The 26,045-nt window shown below is 40.4% G+C and overlaps 1 protein-coding gene across 3 annotated transcripts in view; it reads left to right on the forward strand.

Moving 5' to 3' along the window:
- The window catches only part of LOC134163697 (TBC1 domain family member 1-like), a 60,407-nt gene that overhangs the window by 27,071 nt on the left and 7,291 nt on the right, over positions 1-26,045 (forward strand). For 2 of the 3 annotated variants that reach the window (XM_062618799.1, XM_062618798.1), the window contains exons 3-4: positions 21,299-21,832; positions 24,886-24,975. In XM_062618799.1, coding sequence (XP_062474783.1) covers positions 21,299-21,832; positions 24,886-24,975 — 624 coding nt within the window. Of the gene's footprint in view, positions 1-696; positions 1,160-21,298; positions 21,833-24,885; positions 24,976-26,045 lie in introns of those variants that run through there. The other variant, XM_062618800.1, reaches the window with a different exon arrangement.

The following is a 26,045-nucleotide window of genomic DNA, read 5'->3' on the forward strand; positions in this document are numbered from 1 at the left end:
GCAGGATACTTCCACCAGGTGACTGTCCTTTGCTCTTTCCGCAAAGCAAAGAGGTGAATTTGGCACTTCAACGTCTAATTTTGAGCAGTTGAATTTTATTGGGCACAAGTGCAGAACAGACCACTGTGCTTTCCTGTTACGATTTTGCAAATCTAGTTCTGCATTTTGTTTCTGTGAGGTGATGGAAAATAAAGGGCTTTTTGTTACGTGGGGCCCAGTGGATTATTTCCTGTGAAATCCAGATCTTTTTTTTTTTTCGTATTTCTATGCCCTTCCTCCAAATGGAGGAAAATGAGTTGTTTTCAGGCAGCCCTACTCTAATAAGCAGGGGGTGTGTTCACAGGCAGTCCAGCCAGAGCAACAACAGGGCTGACCACCTTTCCTGTCTGGGTGGCAGGTAACTTCCCTTGACCTGCGAGGAATGTATGTACTATTGACTTCTGCTGGGCTGGTTTTATAGCTCTCTTCTTCGGCAGCTTATTTCTGGAAGCAGAGCTGCTAGTGCGTGATGTCAGATGCCGCTAGCTAACATGATTGGCGACCCTGACTGGAAGCGTAACGTTTTGCAGTGATTTCCAACAGATGAGTTTTGATGCTGGTGTTAAGTCAGACTTCACTGCCAGCGTATTCCCAGAAAGTTATGTGAACCGCGTGAGATTTTTAACAGTCGCGAATGCTGTCGTTCGCGCCGAATTTCATAGAAAGACATCGCGATGAGGTAGCAGGCGGTTGCTTGCGCTCTCGGGGGTTTTGCGGGGGGGAGCCCGCTCCCTTCCCTCCTTCCCGGGGACCGGCGGCCGTAGCCCGGGGCGCCGCGGCGGAGGCGGAGCGCGGCGGAGGCGGGACGCGGTCCCGGCCCCCCGCCTGGCCCTTCCCTTCCTTTCCTTTCCCTTCGCTTCCCTTCCTGCCCCGCAGCAGCAGTCGGCTCCGCCGCGGGGACTCTCCCGGGCCCGCCAGCTCACGGCCCTGCCGGCTGGAGCCCGGCGCCCGGAGTCGGCGGCAGCAGAGAAAGTTTCGGGCTGGCTCCTGTCCCAGCGAGTGAGGCGGCAGCCGGGAGGCAGCGGGGAGAGTCAGAGGGGAGCCGCCAGAGGCGGGGATCGCGGCCGGCCGCCGAGCCGGAGCTCGTAGGATGTCACCATTGTTCAGCTGGGTGTCTAAGGTAGGCGGCACCGCGCTCCCCGTACTCCGTTCTCGGGAAATAAAGTCCAGCCTAAGAGTTTGCAGATGTTCGCGCTTAATTTCAAGGCAAGTCAACGGTCGCTGGGAAGGGAGCAGAGCTCTGCTGTATTGTTCAGCCAGGGAACAGGAGAAGCGCTTAAACTGAGCAGTAGAAGCAAACTGATAACACTCATGGCTTGGGCCGAGAGATTAACACCCCAGCTGCAGTCCTGGCGGGCTATGCTTACCTTGCTGCTGGTCTGTAGAAAACTGTAATTAAAACGGCACAGAAAGTGGGGTCTCGCTGCCCCCTGAAGTCTTAAGGCTTCTTAGTGCTCTGGAGAATGTGTAACAGCACTCCTACTGTTTGTTTTGACCTTTTTTTTTCCGGGGTTCTGTCATACTCTGAGTTTATGAAGAGCAATAAGTTAGCTTTTAATGGAAGACGTACTTGTGTTAAGTTTGATCATGCATGTGTCATGCTGGCTTTTTACATCTGTGTGCCTGGGGCTTCAGTAGGATTTTCTGTGAAACATGCAGATGCAAAGCAATACAGATGGTTAAAGAAATCTAGAATATAATTTTGAGCTATTTTCAATTTTTTTTTTCTTCAAAGAAACAGTCATTCTGAATATAAAATGAGCTGTATATGATACCCTGTTGTGAGGCACAGTATAACATGAAGAAGCAGACAAGCAGGAGAAACAGCTGTATGACAGCCAAGAACTGGGGGTTCTTTGGAAGAATTACCTGGGGTGGGGGGTGGAATAAGACTTTATCTTGAAATTTAACAGGCAGCCTAGCCTAGTAGGCAGACCACATAAAACCTGGTTCTCCCTTCTGTTGTGCCAGGTGTAAATGGTCTGTTGCTTAATTACCGTTATACATCCTTCTTCCTGAATATGTAACAGGTGAAATGCCTACCCGGGAAGACAGTAAGAGGGAGGTGTTTCATGTGTGACTGTGTTGCCTTTGTTCAGATTCTGAGATAGAAGGATTTGTTCTGTCTTAACAAAAATCTACTTTAGCCATGCCCTGAGAGATAGAAACATACCATTTCCTCTTTCCACTTGGCATTTTTTCATCTGCTTAAAAGAGCTGCCTGGTGGGGTGCTTGTTAAAGTAGTTCCCTTTCCTGTCATCGCTGTGGCTCTGTCTCCTGGGTGATGTGAGAGGCCTGATTTGCCATGTTATCCATGGGAATGATCCTGGCTGATTTCCATGCCAACTCTTACAAACATGCCAGTGGCTGCTGACAAAAAATGAGTGATACTGTTGAGTAAGTACTGCGGGGATGCCACCAAACGGCGGGCTGTTTCCCCTTCTTGGTGTTCACCTGTCACCTGAACAAAGCAGCTAGTCAGAGAAGTTAGTCTTGGAAGAAGTACACGGCAGAACATGTAGCTCACAGAATTGGCTGTGTTTTAGAGAGAGGAACAGAAGCTCTTGCAGAAACACACTTCTAACTGCTTTAAGGAATGCTTTCTGGGCTTTCAAAACTAATTATTGCAGCGTTGGTTCCTTGCAAGTGTTTAGTTTTATTCTTCTAATGTCCGCTAATCGTCAGCGCTAATTTGGGAGGGAAAGCAAAGCAGTCTATTCAGAAATATAAAATGAGACTTATTAGTGGAGAAAGCTTTCCTCCCTGCCAAAATCTGATCCATAAAAATGTAGGAACTACTGCTGTAGGCTTTCAACACAAATGCAAGCTTTTCCAGTTTTTATAAGAGGGTAACCTGTTCCAAAACAGGGAGCGACTGCATGACATGGGCGGGGGAAACTGCCCTCCTCAAAGCAACACCGACCCCCAGCATCTATTACTTAAAAGTGAGTAATCCCTACATCCAGTAATATGAGTGCTTAGTGTCACCTCAGGCCTGCAGATACTTACAAGTGAAGTAATTTACTCCCATATACTATAAAATTGGTCCCTAGTGTTTGTATAAACATTACCTTTTAATAGGTCTTCATTACAGGTTTTTACGTTCTGTTTTACCCAGCTTGTCTTCTACCTACTTGCAGGCTCCTTGGGGATGAGTTCTGAGGTACTGCCAGGACAAGACGTAGGGCCCATTTTGGGCTGGAGGATAAAGCCCTGCTCGAGTCTTATGTGGGTTGATGTTGCCCACATTGGCCATGTGGATGCTGGCTGAACCACTTACATGATGACTCGGTAGATAATGAATTCTTAAGTACTGACTTGTTTTAGTCTCCTAAAATTATTTAAATAAAACAGAACAGTTATACCTGTTTTTCCTGCACAGTTTTATACAAAGTCAGACAGTTCACTTCAGGGAAACCTTTGACTAAGCACCTTAAAAGACAGTTTGTTGAAAGTGTAAACTAGCTTTGCATTGTTGTAGGTAGATAATACAGTCACTTTTGTAGACACACATATTTTAATCTATAATCAGTTTAGTTCACTGCAATAGCTGTTACTAAAAGTAAGGAAATAATTTTGGAGTTGAAAAACATCAAAGCTCTCGGCAAATAAAAAAATCATAGAAATGAAGATTTTTACTGATTTGTGGTGCATTTGCACAACATTAGTTCATTAGTAGGAGGTAATAGTACAGTGATAGTTGTTAAGAGAAATTTCATGTCTGTTTCTGTAATAAATTGTATATAAAGAGAATTTGAGTAAATGTGTCCTCGGATTCTCAGTTAGGTAAGCAATTTATATATAGTGTGTCTTTCTAGTTCCATATATAATATAAAAGCTCAGTTTATCTTATTTTGTCTAAAGGATTATAAACCAACAAGGAATGAGTAAAGAAAACAGCTAAGGGAAAATGCAAAGCAAGGTCACATTATTTAAACCAAAGTGTCTCTATAATGATGTTGCTGGTGTGAATCAATCAGCCCTGGTCAGCTCCCTCCAACCTGCAAGACAGCAGGTGGGAAAGGGATGCTTCTGGTTCCCTCCTGAGCAGAAGATCCCATCAGGTTTCTGGCTGCAGCCTGAGGAAACTCTTGAGAATGGGCCACCAGCACTGGCAGAAAAGGGCAGGTTTGCAACATAGCTGTCCCCTAAGCTGGCCTGGCTATCTTGGGCTATGGACTGAGAAGCTGATTATTTGAGTTTATTCTGTTCTGAAGAACAGATTTTAGGGTATATTCACAATAGATGCTCTGAAATTCCCAATAGCAAAGCAAGAAATATTGTGGGTTTGTTTTCTAAGAACTGCTGGGTCAAAATTGCCTGCTTCAATTACGAAGCTCTCAAGCCACCAAAAAAAGAAAGTTTCTATGCTATTCAGTGGAGCAAGGCTTGGTTGCTCAGCTTGTGCCATGAAACATTACTGGAGTAGTAATTATAGTAATATTGGAAATGCCACTTACTTTTCTTAAGAGTCCTGATATGCTGTGTTAGAATTGATCTTGCTGGTGTTTTGCCACTATTTCTAGTATTCTCTAAGCGAGAATAGTAGAATAGAGTGCCTAGTAGGCCTCTGAGGGAGAAAGAATGCATGGGAGTAGCAACCTACTTAGTTTAGGTCAGAAGCTAAAAATGAAATTGATTTGCCTTCTGGAGCAGAATGAGAAGGAATGAGAGACTGGAAATCAGGAAGCCCAAGAAATCGCCCTCTCCTCTTTTTCCTTTTTAAGTGTTCTGAAAGGGTGATCTTGGCATTTTTACTGTTCAGTTTTAGGGTATATCACACTCATTTAGGAGGATGTTTTGTTCCAGCCGACATGTCTCTTTGCCTTTTTTCACCACAGCTTCCAGAAAGTTGAGCACCTTTGTGTGTCTTTAATCCCTCAGTGAATGACTTGCATTGTAGCCAGACAAATCGAGGTTTGGTCTCTTAAGGAGCCCATATAACCAGGCATTTTAACACTGTCTGAAGCCAAATAAATTTAGGAGTTATATTAAGCCCACCTTACTTTTTAAGCCCACCTTACTTTTTAAGCCCACCTTACTACTAAGCTGGTAAATTATTTTGGGAGGTGAATAAATGTTGGTGGTATCCTATGGGGTACAACCCTTGTTTGTGCTAGTGCATTTACCCCTGATAGCCCTTTTTGTAAAGGAGTTTGTCTACTTGGATACTATATCAAGAATCAGAGAGTTAATAGAGAGCTAGTGTTGGGGAAGAATTAGGAGTCACTGGGGAAGAAAGGCTCAAATGCCACAGTTTCACTTGTGGAAAAATCTCCTTGAAGCCATAGATACTGTGGGTAAGGCTGGAAGGACAGACCCTCACTTGTCTCCCAGGCCAGATGCCAGCAATGCAGCAAAGAGAATGTTCGGATTTCTGCCGGAGCTGGGTTTTAGTGTCTGAGTTCGCACAATGCCCCCGTCAGAGAACACTACGTTGCTGCTCCCCAAGTCAGTTTATGCTGGGGAAAAAATGTTGTTACCAATTGACAGGTTTTCAGACAAATGCAGATTGTCACTGAGTGCCAAGAGGTTGTAATGTGCTGTTTTCTGTATGCCAGTCACTCCCCACCATCCCCGTGGGGGTCTGAGTGATGACTGAGGAATATGCACTCAGCATTTGAAATGAATTCAGTCCTTTGGTTAAACCCCTGTTACTCAGCAGTTATGTTCCCTTTGGAGCTATTAGCTTTTATTCTTCATCCTTCCATTTCCTTTTTTGCATGCCAGGCCTGAATTGCACCCACTCTGTTTAGACATCCCCAGTTCGATGGGAGAAAGACAGAATACAGTCTGGCTCGCATGGCTTTTACGTGGCTGGGCAGATGGAGTAGGGCAGTGTCCTCTGCATTTGTAAAGTACATTATGGGTGCTTAGTAAGAAGTGGGGCTTCCCGTAGTGAAATTCCTGGCCATGTAGATTGCAGCTTACCAAGGTTTTTCTACTGAATCATTTATGCGTTTTTGAATTAATTTCTTATGAGTGTCTACTTTTGGGTTCATGTTGACCTTCAGATTTAATAACAAGCCAAGCCTGACAAGGTAGCTGAGCTTGCTGTTTTGTACAGGTCCTGCCCCCTGCAATTCAAAACAGATCTTTTAGGTTCCAGTCAAAGACTGATTGCTTTCCTTTGCTGAGCTCTCTGGAAATCGGTGCTATTAGCTCTCTTAATGTGGTTGACATGGTTTGGGCCAAACCAGTAACAAAAGTGTTAGTAAATCTTGCAGAACCAGGGAAAACTCCAGGTCCCATCAGAGATGGACAGTACAACTAAGGGTTTGTTTAACTTTATTTGCTTTGCATTTGACGATCTAAAATACTGTTTCACATCATAGCCTGCTTTTCTGGAATGCTGCTATAGTGAAACAGTCTTTTATGTGCACTAGAGGTGTTTCTGAGAACACAAAAGCAGCAGTTTGACTCTTGGTTCCGCAAGTAGAAAGTCAGGCAAAACACCTCTTCACAGATCAGATCATAGAGCTTCAAGATAATTCCAGTTTGTAATTTCCCATCATCCTGAACATAGAAGCTGCAGCACTTGTGAGAAACCTCTGCTTTAAGGGGATGTTGGAATGTTTTTTTCTGTGCCAACTAATAAATAAGGTTTTAAAATAAAATGGTTTAAAAGACTTACTGAAATTGAAGGAGCTAGGGTTGTGTATAGTATGCGGAGGTTGACTAGTGGCTTAACAAGTAAATCTTCAATAGAAACACTGTTAATTGAATTAAAACTTTATATATATATATATATGTATATGTAAAGAAGTTGTGAATGCTCCATCCCTGGCGGTGTTCAAGGCGAGGTTGGACAGAGCCTTGGGCAGGATGGTTTAGTGGGAGGTGTCCCTGCCCATGGCAGGGAGGTTGGAACTAGATGATCGTAAGGTCCTTTCCAACCCTAACTATTCTATGATTCTATTTTATTATTAGAAGCCTTTACAGCTCAACTGTTCAAGCTGAAATTCTCATGGATGGCAGTGATTGAGGAAAAAAAAAAATCTTAGCCTTGGTTTTGTTAGTATTTTGCATATCAGTAAAGATACACAAAATATGTCAAGAGATGTGCCCAAATATGAGCTTGTTTACTAATTTATATGGGGAGGTAAGGCAGCAGAGCTGGAAAAAGCAGCGGGAACTGAGAGAGCAGAAGCTGAGGCAAGGAATTACATTAACCGCTGTGTATCGGTTTTATCACTGAGTTATTTGTGTACTGGATTGTATCTGCATTGGTTTTGGTTATGCTTAATTTTTAACCAAGTTACAGTAACAAATCCTGGATGAATTAATGCATAAATATGAAATTTTAATAGGAGAGATTTAAATTAAAATCTTCATGAAAACACGGCTCCTGAGGAACAAGAGGGGAGTTTCAGGCACCTTTATCCTGTTGAAGTGGACTAGAGTGTTAACAACTGCGTTTCTGCTACCTGTTTTCTCTTGTGCCTGCAGATTTCCAAAAGGCCATGCCAATATTTGCTGGCCAGATGTGTGAAAGCTGCACAGTAACCTAGATGAAGTCACCTGTAGGTTGCATCTACTTTAGCAAGTAGCATATAGTAACAGATTATTCAAGGGAAACTGCTGGTGCTGAGGATAGGTAGTGTACCTCATTTAAGGAAGTTGGTTTTACTTTCAATTAGCCCTAACTTAGTGCTGTGACGCCTGTTTGCAGTGAAATGGTCACAAAGTGAAGGCTTAGTTCTGTTTAAATGGACATTGTGGAGCTGTTCAGTCACTTTGTGACAGCTCCACAATGCTGTCACACAAGAAGCAGATTGGGAGATTCCATTGTCAAACATATTCCTGGTCCAAATTAAAATAGTGTAGTCATAGCTATATAATACTTGAGAATCCAGTTAGAGAACCTGGACAAACGGCATATACACAGCTTTCCAGTAGATGGCCCTGATTCAAGGAATGGGGGACCATCAGAGAGGTTTTGTTTTGCTTTTGGCTCCTGCTTTGCAAGGATTTCAGGCCTGAAGAGGTTGTCCAGAGTTCCTGTGAGCTATTCTGCCTGCCATTAACTGAACCAGTGTGAAGAGAGAGTAAAAACATGTACTGCTTTCCATTCTCAGGGCAGTGTGCTTGGAAGCGCATGTGTTGATGGTTGCATTTAAGAAACAAAACTTCATCTTGGCTGAATATCTGGAAGCTTCTTCCCAACTCAAAAGTTGCTGGCTTTGGACATGTGGATGCTTCTCTTTGTGCCTTTACAGCATCATCACTGTAATCAAAAACATATGTTTTTTCCAAGGGGAACCTTTGATACGCAGTAACCAAACAGGATTTTCAGGTAGATATGTTGTGAAATTGCAGGTTTGGGGAGAAGAGACTACTTGCATGTAGTTGCACAGGCACACTCCCCGCTACTGAAAGTGGCACAGCTGAGCTGAACTAAACAGCCCCTTTTTCAGTCAAACATTTTGGGGAGTTTGTATGTTTATTTCAAAGAGCTCTGTAACCAAATATCTTACTTTTATTAGATCTTAGCATTTGCCTCTACATTTACTGGACCATTGTTCTGCTGCTCTAGTACCAATAAGGTGAGCTCACTGCAGCTGTTGCCATGGAAATTTGGATGGTTAACACTAAATGTTTCATGTTTGTTTTATTCCTTTGAATGTTTGTATACCTTCCAATTTCCTCAGGTGCAAGCCATGCAGAAGGAGATTTGTAGAAGTGCTTTGGCGTTTTAGACAATTATGTACAAGAGGCCTGTCTTTAAAACTCTGATCACAGTTATCTAGAACATGAACCAAAAATATGTGTTGGAATTTCAGATTTTGGCTAAGTCCCACTTGGATCTGTAGGATTTAGCTTCTGTGGAAGCAATTGCCATTTCCATGTGACATGCAGTTATTGGAGGCTGACTTCTGTACACTTAAGAAAAATGTTCTTTTATATGGAAACACAGTTTATGGAGCTGATGGTATGTTTTGTTTATAAAGTGCAGAATTATACACAAAATTATTGTAGGTTGCTATAATTGTTACAGTTCAGGCAGTATTCTCTGTTACTTCTAAAGATTTGATAATGCTTTCATGTATGTTTAAAGAACAGCACCAAGAGGCCCAGTCCACTTGTCTGTTAGGTGTGGCTGAAATATCAGCAGTCCTTAGTGCTGATAGAGTCTGTTGGAGGGGATAGAAGTTGGCATTGAAAGGAGTCTTGCCTCAAAATCTTTTTTTCCTTCCTTTCTTCCTGCTTCCCTTCAGCTAGTCTGTGTGCTTCATAGAACATCATCCTTGTATCGCCCTCCAGTTCTTGTGGAGATGCTGTAAGTCTGTGACATATGTGCTTTAGAAATGTTGTATACTCGCCACACCCTTTTGGGCTTCCTCAGCAAGTAAGTGTTTAAGTATAGAATATTCTGGAAATATTGTGAAGGTCAGGATTCAGTCACTCTGGAAGGGGTGTGACAGCATAGTGTCCAGCTTAGTTTAGTTCAGTGTTTGGTGCTTGTCTGTCTGGTTCACCATTTTTCTAAAGGAATCCAGCCTTAAACTGAGGGACAGAGTGAAAGAACAAAAAGGAATAGTGGAAAACTTACTGTTGGAAGAGACAGGGTAGGCTTAAAATAGCAATTTCATAAGAGACCAGATTCTGGCTTTTTTATGTGGGTATTGTTGTAAATTGTGGCCAAATAAAGTACGTTGTGGATCAAATTTGGTATTTATTAAGTGGTAATACAAATGTATGGTAGGAGCTCCAGAAAGACACATGATCTTGAGAATATCTTCCATTTTCAATCAGTCTGGCACTGTCTTCCATACTGTGGTTTTACTTTTTTTTCTTCCTTTTTCTCCTGTATTGCTTTCTTACATAGTGTCGTGGTTTAAACCCAGTCAGGTAATTCGTTCACTCACTTCCCCCCCTTTCTTGCCCTCCCCCTGCTCTCGGAGGGACGGAGAGGAGAATCGAAAAGAATGCAACTCCCACAGGTTGAGATAAGAACAGTTTAGTAACTAAGGTATAACACAAATCACTACTGCTACCACCAATGATAATAATGATAAAGGAAATAACAAGGGAAGAGAATACATCCTCTCACCATCAGCCGACCGATAACTCGCCCCCCCCAGCCCAACCAAGCTCTCACCGATACCTCCTCCAACCCTGCCGTCTCCCAGCCCTTCCGGCTAACTCCCAGTTACACCCTGGGCATGATGTGCTCTGGTATGGAATACCTCTTTGGTCAGTTTGGGTCAGGTGTCCTGTCTCTGCTTCCTCCTGGCTTCCCCTCCTCCCTGGCAGAGCATGAGGCTCACAAAGTCCTTGGCCAAACCAAAACATCGCTATCAGTTCTGTTCCCAGGCCGAAAGTCAAAACACTGCACTGCACCAGCTACCAAGAAGGAGAAACATGACTGCTACTGCTGAACCCAGGACATTATCCACCCCTTATTCCATACCATTCACGTCATGCTCAGATCCCACATTTTCAATATACCATCACCCTTATCTAAGTGCATGGACCAGTCCCTATAAAGCTGCTGAGTCCATCTGGTCCATGATGTCAGGAATGTTACTCTTTAGTTACTAAGGTTTTCCTAGATAAGCACTGCTTCTGAGACCAAGTAGCAGCGCCTTCACAGGCCAGGTAATAGTGCTGAACTGAGCTATGGTTGAGATGTTGGCTATATGCTGAACTGAGATGACCAAAACAGTTGTTGGTACAGGCTGCAGATCTAGAGAGGTACCACTGTGGGTTTGTAGTGAGTTTGGCACGGGACATAAACATGAGAATTCTTGTCAGCAGGGAGAACCGTCATGGCATTTTCATCATTTGGAGGCACTGCTAAAACTTCTCTTCTGGCTTCTTGTTCTTGGGTATTTCTAGGATGGCTTAGCTCTGGGGTGGCTTCCAGGAGTGATCCCATAGCTCCGTTTGTCTTGATGATGCCTTTTATCAATGTTTTGACAACTCTTCTCCATTTAGGCCTTAAAACAGTGTGCAGCTTTATCTAAAAAGGATATTGACATCTTGGGGTTTATGTTGGGACATGCAAATTCACTATTGACTGTCAACACAAGGAGCATGCTTGGGTGCCTTATAACAGTTAAAGTGGTAAGAGAACAGCCAGTGAAGATGCTAACATTCAAATGAAGATATGAGATCTGGTTAAGATGACCAAAAGCATGGACAAGTGCAGTAGTGCTGCGTAGGATGGTATTGCAGGACTGCCAGACATAGGGTCTGTAACCCTGCACTGCAGCTGATGCATTCCTATCATACATGATGGCCTTTGCAGTGAAATGCAGTCCTGCAGGCAGTCTGTTAAGTGAACAGCACATTTTTCACATTGGTTGTCTTCTCTGAATACATTGTTAAATAACTTCTTAAGGTCTCTAGTATCCCATTGGTTTTCCTTTCCTCGCTTTTCTACCATGTTTATGTACTTAGTTCAGACATTCTGGGTTTCTTACAGTGACTTTCACAGGCACCTGATGTAAAGACTTACAGAACAACCATTCTATAAAAGCATTTTTTTCCAAGCTCTTTCTTTTTTCTCGCAAGATTTTTGTCAAATCTGGGTCTGAGAGGAAGAGTAGAATACAGAAAACTTGAACTTCTTAGCTACTGTAAAATTTTAAGAGGTTTGTCTTTTAACAAAAGGGAAGTAGAGTCTTGTTTGTCTATCATCAGCAGGAATTAGGAGAACTGACTTTTTAGGACAATGATCCTTGACTCTTTGGAGTCCTTTCCTCCCTCTGGAGGCAGAATTGGTAGTTTCCCTAATGTGATCTGGCTGTATCTTAATAGAGGGGACCTTGAATAAACAGATTACCCTTTTTTTTTCTGCCCAAAAACATTGCACTGATAGCTTCCAGTAAATGCAACATAACCTAAGGAAAACAATGTGTTTTCCACTGTCCTCAGTAACAATTTAGCAACTGTTTCCAAGAGAGTTAAAACGTGACCTATCCTGTTGTAGCTAAATCTCTTCACATAAAGCTGAATAGTTTTAATTCAAATTACATGATGAGTGTTTTAGTGTAAATAGTCCTTAGGAATCATAGGAAGTCAGTAAGCTTTCTGTGAGTTGTTTGTTTCAAAATACAGTTTAATTCTGTAGGTTAACAATTTCGTTATATGCTTCATATGTAGCAAAGGTCTTGCTAACAGTCTGAGAGCTCTTTAGATGTATTATTACTCTTCTTCCATTTTATTGAATGCATAGTACATTAGGGATGCCTAATGTACAGTAGCATTAAACTTCAACTTTATAAAACTTTAACCTATGTCAGTACCATAAAAGGTGTAGATGTTCTTAAGATGACTATTCATGTAGGAACCAAAGGCTGGCAAACACCTTATGTTCAAAGGAAGTTAATTTTCAGAAATACATACATTGTTATTTTGTGTGGTTTGCAAGGTATTTTAGGAAAAAAAAATACAAACTAGTATCAACTGCACTTGTGAATTTCATGAAGTAGGTAGTTAATTGACAAGTTTTAAAATCCCATTAAACCTTTTGATGATAGAGCATCACTAGAAGGCATAACTTAGAAAAAAAACACCAAAGCTCAAAAAATCCCTAGACATGAGAAGCCATTTGCTTTACATCCGAAAAGGACTAAAACTAGTGAACTAAATAACTGCTTTTCTTAAGTGGAAGTTTTGGTAGTTTTCATGGGATGTTTAACCATAACTTTCCCATCCTGCTCTTCTGCGAGGTCACCTGTGGCAGCTGAAATGTACTACTACACACCAAAGCAGCAAATACGTGCTTATCCATGAGCAAATCAGTTCACTGGCATTTTATACCAGTCAGGCAGAATTCTGGAAAAGGCTCATCAGCTTCTACACTCCAGTTCCATTGAGGCCTTTATGAGTGTAATGTTCCAAAAAGTCTTCCCATGAAAATCTTCTGCCCCCTTCTTCCCCCCGCAGTTCTAGGGAGAAGGACCCTGGGCTGACCTTTTCCTCCCGAAGTTTTACTGAGTTGTCAAAGAGATGGATGTTTTACGCTATTGCAGGTAGAGCTAATTTATGTGTCATGTCAAGCAAAAGTATTCATAGGATAATCCTCCTTATCCCCTGTGTAAACCTCAAGAATATATTTTGAGGGGAGGGGGGATTTTGACACACATTTGGATCAGCAGGCCAAGAAGGTTCTATCAGAAATAACTTCAGTTGTAAGAAGGACCCAAATTGCAAATGGAGTTTTCCTCCCTTCTTGTTTGCAGTTGGATATTGCTAAAAGGACAGAGCAATTTCAGGCTTTGTATCATTTGGAAAGAAGTTGCATTCACTTCTGTCTGTTTTGTAGCTCTTCTTTTGCCAGTTGTACCAATTTTGGTAACTGTGACAGAAGCCTGAGAGCAAAGGAGACTGGGAGAGAGCCTGTCTGATATTGTACAAGTGGAGTTTAATCTGATAAATAGATGCCTTTTTTTTTTTTCCCCCAGAATGTTCTCGGTAACTCATTTCCTGTTTTAAATCCTGTTACTGCCTTTCAGTTAAAAAAAACACCAAACTATGAAGAATCTCCCCTCCCCCCAAGCAAAAACAAAACAAAACCCACCAAGAAAAAAGTCCTTGTCCCAAAAACTTTCAAATGTCATTGCTGTGTTTTTATAACTAAGAATAGGCTTCCTTCTGTTTCCCACCCCATAGCCTCCAACTCAGCCCCTAGGCCTGTCTCAACCCTGTGAAAGGAGCTGAATTCTACTCCCACACCCTTAAAAAAGGATTTAATCTCTGTTGATAATGCATGAGCACAGAGGTTTCTAGCTATTACTTTACAACAGGTATTACCTCCTTGTAAAATGTGAGCCAGGAATCCTGCGGGTTTGACCAACTTTGAAGACGTTAATGTCTTCAGGTGCTGTTTTCATTTGTGAAATTATGTGAAAACTGAAACTAAAGATGGAGAAGATAACACTATGAAGATGTTAATGGGCTATTTGAAATATCTGTTGACTTGCTTTATTTCACAGTTCAGTTTATGGTCCTGAATGGAGGAACTGATGAAACAGGACAAGATAAAAAGAGTTTGTATTGTAAAGACAGGAGGGGGCTGGGAAAAATGAATTAATGAATGCCATCTGATAAATCTTCCAGGTATAGGGCAGAATATACAAATAGGTTTCCCAAAAGTAGATTTTGTAGGAATACCCCCTTCAGAGCCAGTCAGGTGCTGTTGCATTTGGAGGTATACTAAAACCCCGTGGAGGACTTCCGTCAGCTGCAGTTTAGTTTTGGTTTATTCATTTTCATGGGGAGGTGTCTAAAAGTAAGCAGCAGTCTGGGACATGGTGGTTTATTTATGGGAAGTAGTCAGGTTTTGATGTATTTTGGGTTTCAAGGAAGGTATGTCTTGAGAGCGTGAGAAAGAAAACCTTAAAGTGTATTAGCAGCATGGTGCATCTCGGGGAGGAAGTACCACCACAAAACAGAGCAGTCCAGCTTCACTAGAACACTGGGTACAATTATGTTCTATTTCTGAGCTTGTTTACAATAACCTATAAACAGATTCTGCAAATATTGTTCTTTCAGAAAGAAAAGAAAACCTTTTTCTGCAACTTCAGATTGCCTGGAGTGCTCTCCAACTCACATGACTTGCAAAAAGTGTAACCTTTTCCATCTGTCTGAGGAGTCATGAGGAAGGTTCTTGAGCTGAGATTTGTCTGTAATATTAAAAGGAATGTGATACCATGAAAGTTACAAACAGTACTCACAGAATCAGTCTGCATTACTTAGCAGTCTTCTGGAAGCAGCATCTGACTACCTGATGTTTGTAGGAAGTCTAGTCAACTTTATGGCTTTTTATGATGATGTGTAAACGGTAAGAGTACGTGTTGGCTACATGGAGCTCCATTCTTGGTGCTTACTATGTCAGAGTCATCTCAGAGGACATGAGTGTCACTCACCTACCATGCTCAAAGTCAAAAGAACTAGATTTAAACACATGACTCTTTTCTGCCACTTCGGGGTTTTAGTGAACTTTTGCTCATCAGCTTCTTACATACATACCTACAAAACTTGAGTCTTAGCCCCATCACCTTCGCTTATCCCATTCTCTGTATAGCACCTGTTTAAACCTAACCAAGTAAACTGCCCCTGAAAGTAGACACATGTATAATTTTTTTTTCCTTTCATAGGTCTGTGGTGATATTATTCAGGCTTTGAGCTTTCCCTTATCAAAGTTGGAATGACATCCCTGCCTTGCCTTTGCAGGTCTGGTTTCAGGGTCCTTCCTGAGCAGCATGCCTGTGGTGTGGTTTGCCTGGTTGGCTGCTAGCCTGGCTGCCGTTCCCAGCCCTCTGATTGCGTTCTGACCTGTTCTCCTTTCTCCAAAGATCCACAGGTTCCCTGGTTAAATGAGACACTTAGTGCATTTTAGGTACTATAAAGAGAAATGAGTTGGACCAACATGCATGACTGGTGAAGCTGCAGAGAGTGGCACAGTTTATAGCTGTTTTATGAGTAGTGAGGATACAGCAGCAAAGTTTTGGATCATTTGTGCTGAGGTATGAAATCATGGAGCAAAGGTGAGCTGTCTCCCAATCCAACCACTGATCTTAAATACTTAAAGAAGTGTTGGTATTATTCTCACTTTTGCTTTATCCATCATGTATTTGTTATGCAAAGAAAAACTGATGGGAGTTTACTATGGACGGTCATCATCCAGGAACTGAAGAAACTAATCTTTCTGCCTTTGTCTGGATTAAATCTGGTTTGAAAGTGGCTTTGTGGGAGGAATAAATGTCAACAAATAGCAAAGGAAGAAAGCTAATAATTAAAGTGTATCATGGAACTGCTGATTACAAGTAAAGGGGTGAAACTTCGGACAATGAGAATTGAGCTTAATGGCTGGAAAAAGTCTGCAAGGTGTAGGAGGCTGTAGAGCAGTCTCTAAGCAAGATAATAGAAGAAAAAAAACCTGTGAGGACTGTTGAGGTAAGACATGAGTATAAAAGGTCTTTCACTGAACTGTAAATGGGAAAGTTTATAATTCTTTTCTACCTTGAATTTCTACTAATCCCAAGGAAGAGGGAAATTCTGTCACCTTTAGAACTTTTTTTTTCTTCAGTAGAAGAGCAAAACAATAAAGACTGTAGGTTTGTCTGGAAACTTTTAGTTCATTCTTTGTTTAAACTAGTAGGCAAGATTCAGTCTCAGCTGATAGTGTCTTGCTCTTGTTTTTTCTGCCAGCTGTAGGTTTCCCATGGGGAAGAGGAGGTTCTGGGGTCCCCGTTGTTGGAGTTACTTAGAACTCGGGTGGATGTGACCCCCAGTGTCTCGTCTAAGTTTGAAGTTGGATCTAACTTGAGAGTTTGTCTTGCTTTATGTGGGGGGCTGTGCTCTCAGAGGTTACGCCCAAAGATTTTATGCAGTCTTTTAAAAATGCAAATAAATACTTTGCTGTTTCATCTTTTTATAAATGTTTAATATCTCTCAAAAATGATTTTCCTTTCTTGTGTTCCACTACTTTTACAAAGTATTCCATGGTTATAAATACCTTATGGGTGACAGAAGTACTGCTGTCTGTCCTGTTAGAACTAGATGTCTTCTCCCAAGATACATAGTTATAGACCCTGTTTTTCCTGTAGCAGCACTCTAGTAAAATAGAGACAGAAAGGTATTAACAGCAAACATCATATTGACTTCTTGACATATTTTATTGAGCCTGCTATGGTCAGGAAAAAAGGCACGTAAAACCACTTAAAAATAATTCAGATGTCTTCTCATTCTTGAGTAGGCAGGCAAAACTCAATCAAAAACATCTACTTGTTTCAAGAGCTTTGTGAAAGATTTTTGAGGCTCTGTTCTTGTGAGGCCTTCTCTGAGGTTCAGCTCAAGATCTGACCCTAATGGTTTTCAGTCTCCCAAGAATTCATGGAGTTTATTGTGTAAGACTAATTCCTGATAACTCTCAGATCTGTTTTATATTAAACAAAGCCACCTGCTCCTTTAAAATAGTTCAGTCTGTGCTTGAGACCTTCACTGCCTTATGGAGAGACTTGTAGGTATAAACCCTGCACAGCATCTAATGGTTGGTTGGTTGTTTTTTTTTCCTGAGCCCTGGCTAGTTGATGTGTTAACAGTTCTTTTTCTGTGGCATGCTTTGCTTTCTTATCTAGTGTGTATTAAAGAAACAGACAATCATGTTTTTTTAGTCTGCCCGTATTTACCAAAAGGCAGCTGTTGCACTCAGCTGTTCCTGAGCTTTTTTTCGTTAGAATAGTTTCTCACGCTTTCTCAAATACACTGAGAGGCTAAAGGCATTGATATCTTACTATATGTTTGTATGTATACTTTCAGGGTGACTCCTGGTTTCATGTAACTGTTTCTGTGAAGGGGAAGAGCTATTCTTTCTTCTTCAGGTGCAGCAAATCTGTGCCTGTTTAAAAATTACTGCCTTCTCTCATGATTTGGTTCATGGCATAGAAGCTGTTTGTCTTGTAGCAGACTAATGTGAATTAGGAAGTTCTAGATATTGGTTTCTGTTTTGCTTGATTACCCAAGAATCAAGTCACAAGAATACTCAGCATTTCATTTCCGTGCTTTGTCTCTGCAAAATAAATATTCTCATTGTAGCAGAAATAGCATGGCATACTTAAAAAAAATAAATCACAGCAGTCCACTGTTAGTTTTAAGGGTTATAGACACATTTTTTTCTGTATCTAATTCAGACATTCTAAATGCAAAAACATTTCCTAATATATTTCAGTTGTGTCTTCTGTTCACCAGTCCTCTTGGGCCCAGACTGAGTGATGAGAAGGTAATGTTCTGTGTTTAGTAAAGTTTCATTGTTGCTTACACTGTTGTTCTATACTTAGTTTTGTGGGCTTAGAGAAATAATTTTAGGTCATCAGCAGTTGTTTTTCTGATTACAGAAATAATCTTTATCCAGTAATTACATATTTATACTGAGAATCAAGTCTAAAAACAGTTAAGAATAGAAGTAGGCGAGAAAAGAGAATTTGTGTGGCAGGAAGAAATTGCATGCATGTGCAGCAGTCCTTCCCCACTGTCTTAGCAAGTTCAGATTGGTAGACACCAACTTCCTGTATGTCTGTACAGGAGATGTTGGTATCTAAGTCACCAGGCTGAGATGGGATGAGGCCTCTGGAAGTCACCTCATTCAGCCCCCTGCTCAAAGCAGAGTCAGCTAGAGCACATTGCTCAGGGTCATTTCCAGTCAGAATCTGCATACCTACAAGGGTGGAGACTGCAATCTCTGGGTAACCTGTGCCAGCACGTGGCCACCCTTACTATAAAAAAAGACTTTCTTATGGTCAGGAAGAACCCCACAACCATTAAGTTAATTCAGGAACAATTTGATTCTTGCTCCTTCTTGATACAAATTGAAGAGCCGTAAAACCTGATTCAGTTTACATCTTAATTAATTCCCGGAGGTTTGCAGAGATGTGGTTACTGTTTGCCCAGTGGCATGCTGTTTAACCTGGAAAAATTCCAGTTGCGGTTAATAAACATTTGCCAGGATAGAGCCTATATTGTTTATATTAATAATATGACAGAATTATAAAATATTTATGTATTTATTTACATTTCACAGGTGTCCTCTTTATGTCTCACCCTCTTTATTTAAACTAGTGTTTACTTTATCTTCACGTACTGAGCATCCAAGTTTGCTGAGAGTGCCAGATTCAGAGGATGCAGAAGAGCCTGTGGATTCTTAGTTTTTAGATGCTTGCATAAAAGACCTGTAAATGTACAGGTAAATTAAAAAAGCACAAATCCTGATCAGGCCAAGAACAGTTCCAGGGAAATATCTATCTCATTCATCGTAGCTTTTTTATACTAATGGAGATTAAAGTTTAACATGCTTAAGGGTCAGAGGAAAGTGAAGTGACGATTTGCTGCTTCTGCTGTAGCAGTAGTACTGCATCAGTTGCCTAATCAGAAGGAATAAAATTATAGTAACAGGCTGTGGGTTTGGTTGTTCTAGGGGGGTTTTGTTGGTTTTTGTTAACAAGCAGGAACAGAGGAGGCAGTGTTTTTCAGTACGTGTAGCACGAAAGCCAGCTGTTACTTACAAATGACGTAATTCAAGCCTTAGCATATGTGAAAATAAATAATTAAATACTCCCTTTGGTTTTCATCAACAGGCCTCCTAGGTCTTTTCAGACCTGAAGCATATTAACTACTGCAGTCATTCTCTGTGATGTAGTGTCTTTCTCTTACTCTCTGTCTATGAAGTCTAGCCACTGCTGAACAGCAATTTTGTCAATGTCCAAGGTGTTTGATAACAAAAGACATTAAAAAAATCAAATTCAATAACTACACATCTGTGATGGATCCCTAATGCCTTGTCTGGGCTTTTAGCTCAGCTATAAGCCTTGTAGCACCTGTGCTGCTGGAAACTATATAGTTGTCCGCATGGGTTGTGCTAGCTAAGATAGTGGCACCCTTTGCCTGGGTGAGAGGTGGTGTTCCTGGCTTTAGGAAAGTGAGTGTTTTCCAGAAAATACCTCACTCCTTTGCTGTCACTTCTGCAGCCTTGGCAAAAGCAGAGGTGGGATTGCAGGTCTCTCTGTATTCCAGGCAACTTGGAAATAAAATTGCCTGTGGCTGGTGAGACAGGACACCCCCACAAGAGTAAAATGTGTTTATTAGAAAATGTTAAAGCAGTTGCACTTGAAATATGGGTAGAACAAAGTTTTATGTTTCACTGTCATCCTGATACATTATGCAACTAAAAATTGGGTCTTTGAAGGAGTACAAGGTAGGTAAAACTGAGATGAGCCTTGAGCTCACAGTGGCTTTCTAAAAGGTTCATGACATAGCTGAGACTTCTGAAGTCATGACCCTGTTTTCTTACCTCTGTCTTTGGTGAGTGATAAGCTCATGACTCATTCCTTGCACTCAGGGGTGAAGTAATGTTTCCTGTGTTGTCTGTCTTATTTTATAATCTGTTACTTATTCTCTTGAATCCACTAGCTCTATGTGCGTGTATGCTTATCTATTTATCCATATCTATATATCTGTGCTTCCTTGTCTCTAAAAAAGTCCTACTGAGGTCTTTCTGAGCACCCAGAAGATCACCATTCAGTTTTCACTGTTCAGCCTTTTTTTTTCCCCTTGGAATCCTTTGCTGTTTCTGCCATTGGTTTATGTACATTACTGCATTATGCTTAAGCCATGGATAACCATAGAAATGTCTGGGAAAGACAGAGATCATGTCTCTGAAGCATTGTTTTTCTTAATGTTTGGGGATGCTTTTTCTCATAGAGGATGTGGTTCTTTTGGGTTTCTGTTTTAGTCTGCTGCTCTCAGACTTCTTTCTGTACGTTCTGCAACCAGCTACTTGTAAGCAAGCAAGCTCCAACTGATGCTTGACAGAGGATATTTGTTTTGTCAGGAAACTGGCGCACTTAACATGGATTTTTTTTTTTTCTCAGAGTAATTTGGGGAAATTAAAAATTTGGCAGAATTATATGTTGTAAACATAGATGGTAGCCCTGCATTTGTCATTACAGAAGCAGCACAGGCTGCAGAAGAACTGTAATATTCTTTGGCTAGTCAAAACCAAAAACCAAGCATCAGCCCCACAGCAGTTTAACAGATAACATATGCATGTTCCCATCTTACAACCACATCAGAAACTGTGACTGTTTAATTTTACTTAATATACTTGTAATTATGCATTGGATATATTTTAACATCTGTGGCTGCAGCAGACAGATTTTAGAGTATCATCTAGGATGGTAGAATAAAAATGTAACCTAAATTAAGGAATGTTTCTTTGAAAAACACACCTATTTACAGTTAAAAAAAATAAAATCCCAAACACCAAACTGCAATAACAAGGTAATATGCTATTATGATGATGAAAGCAAATTTACAAGAGACTCAGTAACATGAATGCTTGAATAAGAGAAAGGAGTGAAAAATAACAGATTGCATAACTTTCCCAAGTAATTAGTCAGTAGCTTCTCTCATACTTTCTGAAGTATTTTTCATTTTGAGTTTGAATTTGTCACATTATACTGCTTCCTTCAGGTGCAAAAGTTTTACTGAAAACATAGTGTATTGGAGATTGACAAAGCGCTGGTGATGGTGAATTCCTGGCAGGGAGACAAATGATCAAATAGTCAGTGTTTTAACTTTTATAATGTGCATGTTGGACAAATACAAATCACTTCAACTGGTCTTTCAGAAAGCAAACCCAAATTAGCCATCCCAGAAAAATAACAGCAGGAAGCACCTCTTAATATTGTGACTTGTTTGTCATAAACAACCAGATGCTAATGTTGTGTATTTTTTTTTCCTCTCTTCTAGGTGCCTGAGATCATAAGTTCTATTCGACAAGCTGGAAAAATTGCTCGTCAGGAAGAGTTTCAGAGTAATCTCTCAGATGTCGAAGACCCTTTTGCCAAAAAGTTTGAGGTGCTGTTCTGTGGACGGGTGACAGTAGCACATAAAAATGCACCTCCAGCACTCATAGATGAATGCATTGAGAAATTTAATCGTGCAAGTTGTACAAAACAATCAGATTGCAACTCATCATCTCAACAACATGAAACTGCCACTAACTTTGGAGGCTTCTCTTTCAGCGACAGATTTCGGTCTGTTTTCCAGCCCTTGGTCAGTGAAGAAGAGGAGAAAAGGCCAATTAGGAAATCCTTTTCCCAGCCTGGGCTGCGTTCCTTTGCTTTTAAGAAGGATTTGCAAGAGGGAAGCCAAAGGAGTAGCAGCTTTGTCAGGTCTTTCGAAGAAGATGCCATTTCACTGAACCTAAAAAGTCAACTCGTCTATGGACACAGTGTTGTGCAGCCAACAGACATTGCAGAAAACCGGACAATGTTGTTTACGGTAAAGCAAAATTTGCAGCTTTTGGTGCTTTCTCATCTCGGAGTTTGGAGTGGCAAACACCAAAGGAGATGTTCTGACAGATGGCTGTTACTTCTTTTAATAACTTAATTGCAATTATCACAGCTTAACTTAAACGTGCCTATTTCTCTAGAAAGCATTGCTAGTCAGTGTAAATTGTTTTACATAGTCAAAATCAGTTTATATTGAATAGTTTAAAATAGCACTACCTGTAATATTTGGCTTCTAAGAACAGCTTTTAGAAAGCTGCAGCAAGTTAGCAGGTAGCTATACAATTGCAAAATGATATGTACAGTTACACTAACTAGTAACAGCAGAAATAAATTTCCAGGTGAATGAGTTAACTGTAACTAGAGCAGAAGGGCCAAACCATGCCTGGGGGCTAGTAAACTCTATGTCCTGTGATAGGCAGCATAATTCATGGAGGTGTTCTGCTGCCAACATGCCTGGGTAATGGTGGAGTAGTGTAGTAAGTTCCTAGACTACTCCACACCTGCCTCTACTGCAGGCCTACTTTTGTGTGGCTAACAATGCCTTGCCTTGATAGGTGAGCAGCAAAATAATTTTTTAAGACCTGAGAAGTAAAGAATGTTATTTGCTTCTCTTACAATCATCTTGATATATAAGTTATGTAACATTTTATATATATATCTTGTATCATGTGAACAGAATGCAAGCCTGGAGCTGGTATTGTGATCGCTGGCTAAGATCATCTTGGATCTGTCAGCTGCTGTTGGGGCTGGGAGGTTTTAAGGACAGCAGCAGAGCAGAGTGGGTGCAGTTACAGCAGGTTTTTTGGAGGAGGGGAAGAGAAGCATTGCTTTTAAGTGTTATGTCTGTAAAAGGTAACACACAAAAAAAGAGGCATAGTTAGCTATACCTGTTTTAAAACTTCCGGTTAGTTGTGGCAGGCTGGCATCAGAGAGAGAAGTGGAAGAAGGTGGAGAGAAATTTTATGCCACAGTAAAAACAATTCCATGTTTACTTTCCCTGAGCATGTATCTCACACAGAAAATATAGACAACCTTTATAATAATGCCTAACTTTTAAACAGTTCCTGACTTCATTGTTCATTTGTGGCACATGCTATAGGGATAGGGATATTATATTATAGATGGACTGGTCAAAGTCCAGATCTTCTTAATCCAGTGAGTGCATTTTTAATTTGTATTAAATAGATGCAACAGTTCTCAAAGACACATGCAGCTTCAGCCTGAATATAATGTCAGTCACCTGCTGACAGGCTCATTTCCCAGTTGTGAGGTTCTGCTGATCTGCTTTCTATCTTGGGTTGCTTTTTGCCTGGGAAAATATTGTTTAGAATGCACAGTTGTATTCTTTTGCTATTCAGTCAGTGTAAATTCAGCTGAATATAAGGAAGTGAAGTAACTGTGGTTTGTACCTCTGGTATCCACAAATTCATGGCAGAGCTGAATTTGTTGGTTAGCCATCCCCCATGGTCAGCAGGTTCTAAGTAATGGTATGCATGCAGTGTGCACAGGTCAATCAATTGCTCATCAGTTTGTGTATGGCTACGTATTAAGCTCTTAAAAGTAACTCCATCAGGAGTTCATCAGGAGGGAAAAACTTGTTTGTATTTTCACAGTTAAAGTTCTTCCTTGGATCTTATCCAGGTCTGCAGCAGAGGTTAGTTGGTGTATGAGGTGTGAAAAACATTACCTGCTGACTCTCCTCACCATGTCCAGACAGTTCAGATTTGGTGTCTCTTCCTGAAGAACTGCTTTCCTACCCAATTTCTTAGGATTTTTTAAATTCATTTTAGGCTTTTCACCTGGCTGTGCCCTTTTTTTTTTTTTTGGGGGGGGGGGGGAGAAGGGGTGTGTTGTTGGGCTCTGTTTTATTTATTTTTTTCCTTTGTTCTGTTGGCTTCAAATGATCCCTGTTGCCCTGGGACCAAGTGTGAAAGGAGTATGTGGGGCTGAGTTAAGGGAGGGAAGGCAGCAGCAAGCAGGAGGGGGCTGCTGAGTAAGTGTTGGAAGGAATAACCCATGAGCACACACGAGGTCAGCCTGGGGACAATACAAGGAAACGAACAGGGGGTTGGGGAAAATCACTGTGACTGATTGAAGTCAAAGAAGAGGTGGAAGGTGACCATTTTTAGACACACACAGGTGTGGCACATCTCACTTCATTCATACACAGGATTTCCACCTTCCTTAAGAAATTATGGATATATTGGTGCTTCTGATGTTTTTATGTGCATCTTTTGGGATTTGGTAGTGGTTGAAGCTTCAGCAGGTTTGTTGTTAAGTCACACTCCTGAATGTATTGCGATTCCACCCATCTTCCCTAAAAGCTGATATAAGACTTGTCCTTTGCAGAATTTTTGATGTGCTAGAAAATATGAGGAATTTAAATTCTATCTGTTAAAACGATACAAAGAAGCTGAAAAATTGAAAACAGCAGTTTCACCTTAAAAATGCCCTTCTGCCATCAAAAGTTAGCATGAGCTTTTGGGTCACTGCTGTACAAACAGCCCACAGATTAAATTAAAAGTTAGAAAATGGGCTCCAGTAAGCTCATTTTGTATAGTTCAAGTTAAAGCCTTTAAATTAAATGGTATTTATATCTTAAATAAATAAATGAAAGCCTAAAAAAAAAATAATAATCAGGTGGAATATAGGTAGAGGCACGCACTTGGACTTAAATTTTAGGATTAATTAGCTTTTTGGAAATGTGGTATGTGCCAAGACTGCAGAAAATAAGAAAAGGGAGTGTGAGTGTATTTTCTCAGTGCAAACTAAGTTATTTATGGTATAATATTACTCTCATCTAATTAAAGTCTCAGTCTCTTGTCTTGTGAAAGTAAATCTTAATTCAGTAATGTGGGGAGCTCTGAATGCCAAATCAGTGTTGTTTCAGTATTTTTGCTTTCTCTGGTAAGAATACACTGATTGGTCTAAATATGCAGGTAGAAAAAATAGAGACTTATATCCAGGAAACATTTTATAGCGAGACAAAAGGAAGTGTAATGGTATTTATTATCATCTTGATTTTTACTTTGCTCTTTTTAGATTGGCCAGTCTGAAGTTTACCTTATCAGTCCTGACACAAAAAAAGTAGCAATTGAGAAAAGCTTTAAAGAAATATCCTTTTGTTCTCAGGTAAGAGTGCAGTGTATTCTCTCTGTTTTTCTTTTTTTCTTTTTTTTTTCTTTTTTTTTTTATTTTTATATTCTCCACTTGTAAATGTTCACATACTCCTTCCTGTCTCCTAGCATTTCAAATGGATTCTTATCTCAGCAGTGTCAGTGATTGCTATGACAAGTTGCTAGTTAATCAGCAATTTTGTAAAACCATGGTTATTTTCTCTTGCTTTGCATTGTAAATTCTGAGATAAATACTCACTTCTGTGTGCAGTGGATGAATAATACAATCTAGGATGGACACCCTGATCACCTCTGGTTTAAGATTTCAGAAGGCCTGGTGCACAGTTGTTCAAACTCCTGCTTGGCATCTTCAGACGGTTTAAATTTCACTAAAATTTCTAATTTACTGTGATTCATCATTATGATTATTGATACACTAATGTATTGCTTCTCTTTATTTGATTTTAATATTGTTGTGCTATAACATTTAGCAGGTACTAAGATGGTGCTGAGCATAATTGCATTTCTATAAGCAGACTGTACCACTGTGCATGTAATTCATCATCATAAGTATGACTTGCTGGGTTTTTAATTTAAACAAGCGTGGTGCATTGAGGAGACATGCACTGTGATCACCCAACTCTACTCATCTGAAAGTCTTTTCATAAAAGAAAAAAATTCCCAGCAATTAAAAAACCTTCTTAGCATTTTGCCAGGATGTAATGTTTATCTACTGTTGCGGGTTGCTTGTACCTGAATTTGCATGCCTTTAGGGAAAATAGATGCTTCCATGTGTGATCTTTAAGTCATATATTAAATAATTTTCTTTTTTTTTTTTTTTACTAGCCAAGCTTTTTTTTTAGATTAAAAAAATGTTTATCCATTTTTCACTATTGCTTTCATTTGCTCTTAGAAATGTAAAGCAATTGTTGACCACTTAAGCAAAAGAAAAGAAAAACAGAGTGAACTTTTTGCCCCCCTGGTATTTCTAAAACTGAGTAAAATACTTCTTGAATAGCATTTATTCATCTCTGTAAGTGTTTTCCAATGGATCTATTAAAAAAAAAAAAAGGAAAAAAATCAACA

This window comes from Pezoporus occidentalis, unplaced genomic scaffold (assembly GCF_034315485.1).
Source record: "Pezoporus occidentalis ecotype Australia unplaced genomic scaffold, CSIRO_AGI_Poc_V1 ctg203, whole genome shotgun sequence".
In the NCBI taxonomy this organism is placed as follows: Eukaryota; Metazoa; Chordata; class Aves; order Psittaciformes; family Psittacidae; genus Pezoporus; species Pezoporus occidentalis.